Source organism: Suncus etruscus, chromosome 5 (assembly GCF_024139225.1).
Source record: "Suncus etruscus isolate mSunEtr1 chromosome 5, mSunEtr1.pri.cur, whole genome shotgun sequence".
NCBI lineage: Eukaryota > Metazoa > Chordata > Mammalia > Eulipotyphla > Soricidae > Suncus > Suncus etruscus.
In genome coordinates this window covers 49,459,239-49,470,186 of record NC_064852.1, presented here as the reverse complement: position 1 = coordinate 49,470,186, position 10,948 = coordinate 49,459,239, and the positions used below count along the sequence as shown (strand labels likewise).

Genomic DNA, 10,948 nt, shown 5'->3' with positions numbered 1-10,948 from the left:
TGGGGTTTTTGTTTTTTTTTTAGGGAGAGGGTGTCCCTAAACACTTGGTAGTGATGATTATCAGGAGCTAGCTACTTTGGGGGACTATTCAGATCTTAGAATAAAATCTTTAATGCACAGCATGCCTCAGCCCATCCTGGCAGGTTTTTTCCTTTTTGGGGGATGGGGTTGTTAGGCTTATAGGACATACTTTATCTGCTCAGGGCTTATTCCTGCCTCTATGCTCAAGGATCATTCCTGGCAGGGTCAGGGGACCATATGGGGTGCTGAGGATTAACACTATGGTTTACCAAGTTATTTATAATACAGTTGTTTCAGACATTAAATGTTCAAACACCATTCCCATCAACAACCTTCCCTTCACCAGTGTTTTCAGTTCCATACCCATCGCCATAGCCTGTGGGCACAAACAAATTTACTTAATCTGCATACTTTTTAACACAAAGACAAATGGAATTATCACATTTTAGATCAACACAGATCAATTGAGGATTTTGTGGACTGTGGCTGGTGCTACTTGAGCCTTCTGTTACACATTAGGCTCACAGAGCTTTCAGCATCAGATTTCTTTTAATACTACTAGGCTGACACTCCTATAAGATATTAAGGTTTCGTGCAGTCACAGTGCCCAGAATTTATAGATCAGAAACAAATTTGGTGTCTTGGAAGTGTGATGAGGTTAGGTTGCAGAGCTGGACCGTTTGTGTAGAGGGTGACATTGGCTTTCATGTGTGTAGTAGGGGGAATATGACTTCATCACCCCCCACCACCACCCCCACCACAACCATTGGCAGCTATTACTTTCTTTCTGAGCTTGGTGGAGGAGCTGGGATGTTGTTCTCAGTAGTTAAAAAAATTTTTTTTTTTTGTTTTTGGGTTTTGAGTCACACCGGCAGCGCTCAGGGGTTACTCCTGGCTCTATGCTCAGAAATCGCTCCTGGCAGGCTCGGGAACTATATGGGATGCCGGGATTCGAACCAATGGCCTTATGCATGCAAGGCAAACTTGCCTTACCTCCCTGCTATCTCTCCGGCCCCAGTAGTTTAATTTTTAAAAGAGAAGTCAATAGGACTTGGGCTTGGTGTGGTCCAGCAGATAGGGCACTTGCCTTGCACGTGACCAACCAACCCAGGTTTGATCCCTTATTCCAGTGATGGCTAACCTTTTTGAGCCCTAGTGCCCAAACTGCCAAACAAAACCAAATAATTTCCTCAAAAGTGCCAGCACGTCAATTAAACCTTAATAACAAGATTTTAGTATCTAAAAATTATGTGGCACGCGCTGCATATTTTAATTGCGGACTTTCCCGCATGCCAGCTGCAAGGCCTTCGCGTGCCACCGCTGGCACGAGTGCCATAGGTTCGCCATCATGGCATTCCATATAGTCCTAAGAGCACTGCTGGGAGTGACTTTGAGCACAGACAGGAGTTGGCCCTGAGGACTGTAGAGTATGACTCAAGTCCCCCTCGCTGCTCCCCCCAACCAAAAATACAATAATAGCAATAATAAGGGCTTGAGTGATTTTTTTTTTTTTAGAGAGGGTTACAGTGCTTGCATGTTAGGTAGGATGCCCAAGAATCAATCCTTGACGTTACATGGTCCTCTGAGCACCACTGATTTGGCCCCCAAAACAAAAATAATTAAATGAGAAAGAGATAAATCAGTACATGATAGTATCCTTTTAATTTTTGGTTGATATAGGCTTTCACATACAAGTTAGCAGATAGAAAATTAGATTCTGGAGAAAACATTTTTTTTTTCCTTCTATGATCTAGTACTTTATTTAGTCTGTGTTCTGGGTTTTAGTGTTGACCACTGTTTTGGTTCCATTTACTGCCTCTGTAAGGTTGGATTTCTTATGTATAGTTACCAGAGGGATCCTTGTCTTAATTTTGTATAGGTAAGTGGTTTTCGATAGCAGGTTCATAAACCAAGCTAGTTTGCCGGGTGAAAAGGTTAAAACCCACTGGAATAGATTGATTAAGATAATGGATATTAAATGTTTAACGGTTTCTGGTTTACTTTTAAATAGACACTGTTTAGCTAACAATTCAGATTTCCCTTTTGTTGTTGTTGTTGTTGTTGTTGGTTTTTGGGTCACATCTGGTGACACTCAGGGGTTACTCCTGGCTATGCATTCAGAAATCGCTCTTGGCTTGGGGGACCATATGAGACACCATGGATTGAACCCAGGTCTGTCCTGGGTCAGCCACGTGCAAGGCAAGCACCCTACTGCTATGCTATCACTGACCCCTATTGCTACCTTCTTTTACATTATTAGCCTCAAGGTTACACAGAAATTCAGTTCTTAGTTTTAATATGGTAGTATAGGATGCTTATGTAAAATAGTTAATTTTCACTACAGATCTTTTTTTAATATAATGTATATTCATAATACATTTTCTTCTTTCTAAATATTGTCTTTTTACCACTGTGAAAATCTTTAAAGAAAACTTAATATTTTTATCATCTGGTATATTATATAATTTGTTAATTATATCTATTTCTAGATGCTTAAATTCTACTTGTTTTTCTTAAAATACTTTGATGAGCAGTATGTAAATCTGTCTATCTCTAGTTATGTTATAAACATTTTTGTAAGGAGAAAGGGGATAGAGTATTGATATTTTAGTTTTTTGGGTTTTTTTTTTTCGGGCCACACCCATTTGATACTCCTGGCAAAGCACTCAGAAATTGCCCCTGGCTTGGGGAGACCATATGGGACGCCAGGGGATCCAACCGCAGTCCTTCCTTGGCTAGCGCTTGCAAGGCAGACACCTTACCTCTAGCGCCACCTCACTGGCCCCAATATTTTAGATATTTTAATTTGTATTATTAAGTTACTTTCTATGGAGATTTATAATTATGGAGCTCCTTGATGTGTCAGGTAGGATTTAGTCAGTAGGTGCCTAATAGGATTAAAAAAAGCAAGAATAAATTGTGTATGAGAAGATAACTTTACTACAACAGTTCTAGGTCTGAATACTATTAATTTTTTAAATATTTGTTAGGTAAATGAAAAACAGGATCTTTTAGTTCACCATTCATAGCTTTTATTTTTAATTTGTACACTTTTTTTTAAAAAATTTGAGTCATTTTTGTTTTTATTTCTGGGCCACAGTGCTCAGGGATTATTCCTGCTTCTGCACTCAGAAATTATTCCTGGCAGTATTCAAGGTACCATATGGTATATCAGGGGTTGAAGGTGGATGGGCTATGGGCAAGGAAAACACTGTATCTGCTATAATGTCATTCTGCCTTCTGTTCATTTTTAATGAATAGTGTAATCAAAGAATTTTATTTCCTTACAGGTTATGCCAAGGACTTGAGTGGATGATGTCACGACTTAAAATTAGATGATCTCTGCTGACCTCTTAAGGACTTTGTATAAACAAAGTGCTGGACTTTACCTGAAAGCTGCAAAAACTTCATGGTTTAGATATATTTATAATAAACTGATTTAAACTTTTTCTATAAGAAGAAAAATTAGGACCACTTGTTTGAAAACAAAGATGAAGCCTCACTTCCAATCTGCTTTTTATTGGTTCCTTCCAAAGCAAGGTCTTAAAGCTGTGATTGACATTTTCTTATAATGAATCCTCTCAGGACATTGTGTGGCCTGTGGTAAGTGTAAAGGGAGAGGAAAACATTTTAACTTCAGGAGCTTTATTATTGACATAACCCTCCCTAGTTGAATGTTTTTTTTCATATTTCATCAAGTCAAAATACAAATCAGCACAAATCAGTTTCATCTTTTACAATGTGATGTTGCTTATAAAAGTATTTTGCATAATGTTGCATATGTATTATGTATATACCTCAAGTTCAAGTAAATGATTTATGTTCTAAAGAAAAGTGGATATCACAAAAATAATATTCTTAGTTATAACAGTGAGTACTGGTATTGATGTTAAATGCCTTTTTGTACTTTTCCTCTTTTCTCTGTCTTGTACTAACCACCCACTCACTACCAATTATTGAGCCTCTCTTTAAAAAGAAAGAAAAAGGGGAAAGGTTGATGTGTCTATATTTTTGCTGATCAAACCACATGCATGAAAATATATAATCCAATTGAGTGAACATCTTATATTCTTGGTTTAGTATTATGGGATAATTGCATATTGAACAATTATCATACGTTCTCTTTTGTTGGACTTCATGCAATCTCGTTCCTGACTAAAATTACTAACCCATAGCCAATCATTAATGATGATTAAAATTACTGATTCACCCCCAGCATTAGGGGAAATTTGTTTTATCAAATACTGTCTATACAGAGAAGCATCACCCTATGAATATTAAATAAGTTAGCTAATCTTTTTAAGTTAGGTATTAAGGTAATAAGTTACATATATAACATTTAAAGTGAATTTGAAAAAAACACTTTGTAAGCAAAATTTCTTAATTTAAAATTTTGTTTCCTAGGAATTGGAATAATTTGAGAAATTTTCTTACCTGCATTTTTATTTTATCTTATAGCAAGTAATACATTGTTTTACAATTAAAAATGCAGTTATTTTAATGCTTTTAAGAATCTGGCTTAAACATTTAATTTTTTCTAAACTAAGAAGAAACTTGGCCCAGAATATCTTTTATATTCACTTGGGTTTTTGTTTTATGTCTTTATGATTTCAGAAAAATCAACAAAAGATATTTAGATGTATTGTTCTGTATGATGTACAGAAACTTAGATGTTTAGACATATTTTTGGGTTCTTTGTAAGTCTCAGAGTCTGAAAATCTGAAGGCAATCCAAACTGGCTTGTTACAGAATATTGGAGAAAATAAAATTTGACCTAGAATTAACAAGAATTTTGAACAGAAATAATAAACATCATATACTATAAACTTATAAAACTTTGAAGTTACTTTTTATTAAATATAAACTCTTGGAGCTGGAGTTATAGTACAGTGGGTAGGGTGCTTATCTTGCACTCAGTAGACCAGATTCAATCCCCGGCAACCCATATGGCTCTCCGAGCCCATCAGGAGTGACTTATAAGCACTGCCAAGTGTGACCCCAAAACAAAGCAAAACAAAAGTAATATGTAAAGCACTCAATATCTCAATCAAAATCAGCATGGAAGATCTATGTTGAAATTTGGGTGTTATACATTATAATGTTTAAAATGCATGTGTTACATGTTAATGTTTGCCAGCATATTTTCACAAAAGTAATCCTAAATTATTGAACTTTATTTGTTCATATTTAATGTTTTGGAATCTCAATAAGGATTTCCTTGTATATTAAAAGCTTCCTTAAACATTCAAGTCATTTTGTATACCTTGCAATTTCATCAGAGACAAATAAAGGAGCCCAATAAATCTTTACCTTTTTTTAATCTTTTAATTTGAATAATTTTGGTTTAATTTGAGTTATGGCCATACCAGTGAACAGTATAATAGATCATTCCCTTGTCATTAGGTATTCGCTAAAATTTATTCTTAATTAGGTGATTAAAGCATGTACTACATCATTATAGTTGCTTTAGTGGTAAATTATTGTTGTAGCATTATAAGGATGCATGAAATTGTATGTACCATGTTTACAAGACATAATTTTTTGTTATATTCTACCTTTTTAAGCTAAGAATAAGAAATATGGTGGTAACTATATATTATGCATAAAGCCAAAATTGGGAAAAATTTAAATTCATGTATAGAAATATGTCAAAATTATGTTAACAGTATTACATTCATATAGATGGAGAGCTTCATGTATTGGCAATTTATATGCAGCATAAAATGGAATTAAACAAAGAACAGTGCTCTTGTTTATATGTTCCTATTGGACATAAACATATTTATAGTCCTTGTGCTCAGCTTTGAAAAAATAAAGCTTCGTACATTTGTATTTGTGGGTGGATTTAAATGATCATGTATTTGATACTAATTTTGAAAGTTGAATAACTTCTTGATAGTTTGGTAAAAGTAAACATGCTCTGTGCATTAAAGTTTATTTTGTCATAATAGCATTTTAATTTATATCTTAAAAATTGTATGAGGATTCTTGTTTGAAAGTTTCATGTTGGCCAAGGAATATAATGAACACAAAGTGATTTGGAGAACAGGAGGAAGAGGTAGGGAATATCAGGTTTTGCCTTAAGAGTTAAAAAAAAGTACTTTAGCACTACTGATAGGCACTTTTAAGACAGGTATACTAAAGTGAAGTATAGTGTGAAATAAAATAAGAGTGTCTGTTTTCTGGTCCTTAATAAGTGCCTCTTAGGTAGTTACAATGAGACCACAGAGAAGTGCAGGGAGCTTGAGGAAAGACAAGAAGTCCCCAGTTAGTTTTCCGTTTTTGTCTAAGTATATAGTATTGAGATGCCTAGAAAAGGGATTCTGTTGTCCCTACTGTTTTAGGCACTTTACATTTTTTGCGGTGATTACAGCAACCACATGCAGTATAGAAAAACCTCAAAATTTGTTTATATTAGTGTAAATAGAAAAGCTGAAGAGAATTTTCAAGTTTTCTCTGCAGGCATTTTTGAGAATTTATCTGTAGTATATTCTACTTTATATGTAGGGGGTAGCAGCACATTCCAGATTATCTTTGGACTTTGGTTTGATCTCTCTATTATCCAGATGTATCATGGTATCATTCTCTCTTAAGGCTGGCTAAAGACGTATTTTGTATGACTTAACTTGTGGCTTCTTTGTCCATTATAACCTGGACGGTTAAGATTAACTTTTCCATCTCAGCCATTTTTGCTATTATTCATTCATCTGCAGCGAAAATAAACTATCAAAACTCTGCATATCCATTGTTTTCTAAATTAATTTCTAAGAAAGTACTCTAATTTTTTGCTATCTTCCAGCCACTGACTTGGTCAGTTGTCTTGTATCTTGTTCATATGAGAGTATTGTCAGAGTTGTTGAGTCAATCAACAGACAAACTGATTTGCTGTGTGTACCCTATGTGAATGCCAGTCAGAATCCTTTAAGTTAAATTATGCTTAACATTTTAATGTTTTTTAAAGCTCTGGCTTTCTGTGATGAAAAGTAGATTCAGAGTGAGAAAAAAACTACCTAGACTTCCATTTCTTTGAGCTTCTAGTCATAGAGTGATGTATATTATCTTCTCATTACCAAAACTGGTGGGTTGAAGAAACCAAACCAAATTTATATGTAGTATTTAACCTGAGGACTTCTTTGTGTCTTAAACCATGATCTACTTTCTATTTTATTTTTTATGTTAATATAAAGAACAAAAGTTAACATTAAATGGATTGGAGAGATAATACAGGGGGTAGAGCCTTGCACACGACCAAACTAGGTTTGATCATTGGCATCCTGTATGATTCACTGATCCCACCAGGAATAATTCTTAAATGCTGAGCCAGGAGTAACTTTACTCCAGAGTACCACCAGGTGTATCCCAAAAACCTAAAGAAAAATTAAAAATAACCATTAGTTGTACAAAGGAATGAGATGCCTATCTTTGCAAATAAAATCTGTAGAAATGATCTTTAAAAGACATCAGAATAATCATCATGTATTATTGGCTCTGTGTTTTTGTATGTACATAGAAAATATTTCATTTCACAGACTTCTATCTTCAGACTTCTAAACTTCTATCTTATGTCCCTTCAAAGAATATATGATAATTTTAATAAAGAAAGCCAGGGTTTAAATCTAGATGCCAAACAGTGACCGATTCTACTTAGCTGTAAAATTGTGTATGTAATTGTGAAGAAATGTAACAGAATGCAGTTGGGTTAATTATGCAATATTAACAATTGTGAAGCTCTTGTGTATTCATAATACTAAAGTTTGATTCCTTATGGTCTTGCCTGCTAGGTGCACTGTTTTTCGGTAGATAATTCTGATTGTCTGTACTCAGGAAGTGCCTAAAATTGATTTGTGTTGATTGTTAAGTTCATCTAATAAATTATATATGTATGTGTTTTCTATGATATATTCTTGGCTTACTGATGACACAGCACTGAGGGTTCCACTTAGACTAAAAAGCTTCATAAATGGAAATAGCCCCTACAACCCTGGCTAAATCATAGTTTAAGGAAGCATGAGTGAAAGAATGTTTCCATTTTTTAATGAAAAAAATTTTCTTGATCATGGCATTAGTTACCATAGAGATTAGAAAACTGAACTTTATTTCTGTTTTTCAATAAGCAGAAAATTATATTTTAAAACAGTAAAAGTTAGTTCCTTGTTTATGGGCAGCCTTAATTCTCAAATACTTATATTGGTTAGTAATTTTGAATCATACTTGGATTTTGAACCATTTTGTGTCTATAAATGCCAGAATTGATACTTTGTTTAAATTGTATTTATGTCACAATATTTATTAGATCCCTGTTGTATTTTACATATTGTTTCTTTCATTTTTTTCTCCCATATTATAGAGTATTACTACAAATTTTGGTTGTAAAAATGAATACATTTTCTTGGTTATTATTTTTGTTTTTGTGCTTAGGGGCTACTCCCAGTGGTGCTCAGGGGGCCATGTTTTGTCAGGGGATTAAACCCAGGGCTCCTGCATGTATAGCTTGCACTTAATCTTTTGAGCCATCTCCCTCTCCTCTTGAGTATATTTTTAATGATTTATAATAATATTATCATATTTACAATAAAATGCTATGAAATGTGAAATACATATATAATTTTTAAAGTATTACATACTGTTCCCCAAGTCATTGTTGATATATACAGAATTCTAATTATTTTTACTTGAAATTAGTATTTTTAAATTGGAGTAACCTTGGACCAGAGAACTAGTACAAGAGCTAGTAAGGCAAGACTTATCTTGCATTGAATCTAGGTTCAATCTCCTCCAAAATAATTGGAACAGACTTGTACAGTATATGCCTGTATGAATCCTTGAGAAGAGGTGACACCTACAGAACACTGTTGAAGGTATTTTCTGGATTAATATTCAAAATACATTATTGAGGAGGGAGCTCTAATCTAACAAGGACTGAATTTCTAGAGAGAAAATGTGCACTGATTTTAGTTGTACTTAAAATAATTTTGCTAATGGTATTGATTTTAAATATGACAACATAGATTTTTATCTATAGATATTAATCTTCCCTATTTATTGTATTTTAATGAAGCTTAGATGAAAATACATTCCAAATACGCTTTGTATTTGAATGCACAAATTGAACTCCATGTATATTGACATAATTTAGTACAACAAACATCAAAAAACCTTCAAAAAATGTCTAGGTCTGTTGTATCAGAATTTCTAATATGAAAAGATTTTGACTTAAACTTTCCTTGGCAAGAATAGGTGAAAGACTGTCATTTGTCCTTATCAACTTAAGACTTTGTGTTTCTCTGTATCCTAGGGAGATTTTTATGCTCAAGGAATATTAAAAAAAGTGAGGACCTTTTAGCAGTGGTTGCTATTCTGGTATCTTTGGTGCTAATGTGGTAGGTACCTAGGAGACTAATGCTTCGTTTATTTCTTGGACAGCTGGGATAGGGAGCGGCATATTAAAGTAGGGAAAGTACTGGCAAAGTACTGGCAAAGTAGTGTAGAAAGCTGCTTTACATGTCTGAGACTTCAGTATACCTGTAATTATGTCTTTGTGCCCAAATACTAAAATGTAAGCTCCAGAAATGTAAGGTATTGGGTCTAGTGATTAATACCTTCCTTATAATGAAATAAAGGAGTACTATCAATGTATTTTAGAGAGGAATTGGGGACTAAGATATGACTAGTGATGTCTAATATGTACATTAATTTTTTAAAGATGCATGTTAACCTAGGATAAAATATTGTCTGTTTTATGCTTTGAGTAAGAAAAAGAGTTAAATTGTTACTCTATTATGTACTATTACATATACCTTTTCTCTAAGGAAAACGTAATTATAATTACTGTGCCTATCTTTTTGTCCTTGTTTTTATTCCAGTTCATTTTCTAAATGAATGCAGACTTAGTGATGGGAGCTCTTTTACTATCCAGGACTAAGATCTGCCAGAATCACTCAGAAGATAAGACAATTAATTGATACAAATAGCAAAACTGTTCTCTAAGAATCTTTTTAAAGGGAACTTAGTATATAGAGGGTTTTCTGTCTTATACTTCTGGATATTTTAATTAGACACGAACCTTATAGATTTACCAGTTTGTGTATGAAAGCCTCGTAATTTGAAATAAATAATATTAACTTGGACATTCATGAGAATGCCCAGTAGTAAATAGAAGAAACAAAGGTTTGGGCTGAGAAATCACTCCCTTGCTTGTGTTTAAGTATTATCTGTCTCTTCCACTAGAGTGTAAGGATGCCCATGGCCAATAACTTTATACTTATACTTTCAGTGCTAAGTAATATTTATTTTTTTGTTGATTCACCCCACTCCTGCTGTCATATGGTGTTTTTTTCTTACCTTTGTTATTTTGATGTACTATCTTATTTTTTTAATTATAATTCTGATTTAATTCTGTTTTATTTCAAAAGAGAAACAAGGGGACTATATGTTTTTATTCTTAGTCCTTACCTTATAAGGCAGACATTTTCTTAAAGTATGCAATTCAAATAAATATGTACAATAGTACTTCTCTGGGGTAAAAAAAAAAGTCTGTTTTTTTAGTTTTCACATTTGTAATATGCCCTTTTAGTAAATATCTTTATTCCTTGAAAGATAGATTGCGATAGAGCTCAAAGTAGAATAACCTAGCACAGTCCTTTGGGATATATTCCTTAAGGTTGTTACCAGCTTTTTGAGATTCTTTTAATTTGCCTATCCAGATAAAGTTATTCACATCACTGCCTGCTTTTCAGTCTAGCAAATTAGTCTTTGTCAAAATGGATATCTTTTGGAAACAGGTCCAATGTATGGATGACTCTAGTGTCTAGATCAGTATCACTCCTGGTGGGGTTTGGAGATCATAGGTGATGCCAGGGATTTAGCCCAGATTAGCTGTGTGCAAAGCAAGTACCCTACCCATTGTACCATCACTTGTGCCCACTCT

General features: G+C 33.9%; 1 protein-coding gene across 1 annotated transcript in view; it reads left to right on the top strand.

Annotated features, from left to right (window-relative positions):
- Nucleotides 1-5,957, top strand: part of ARL5A (ADP ribosylation factor like GTPase 5A) — a 29,995-nt gene extending 24,038 nt beyond the window's left edge. The window contains exon 6 of the mRNA XM_049773047.1: nucleotides 3,312-5,957. Coding sequence (XP_049629004.1) covers nucleotides 3,312-3,360 — 49 coding nt within the window. The 3' untranslated portion in view covers nucleotides 3,361-5,957. The remainder of the gene's footprint in view (nucleotides 1-3,311) is intronic.
- The last annotated feature ends 4,991 nt before the right edge of the window (nucleotides 5,958-10,948 follow it).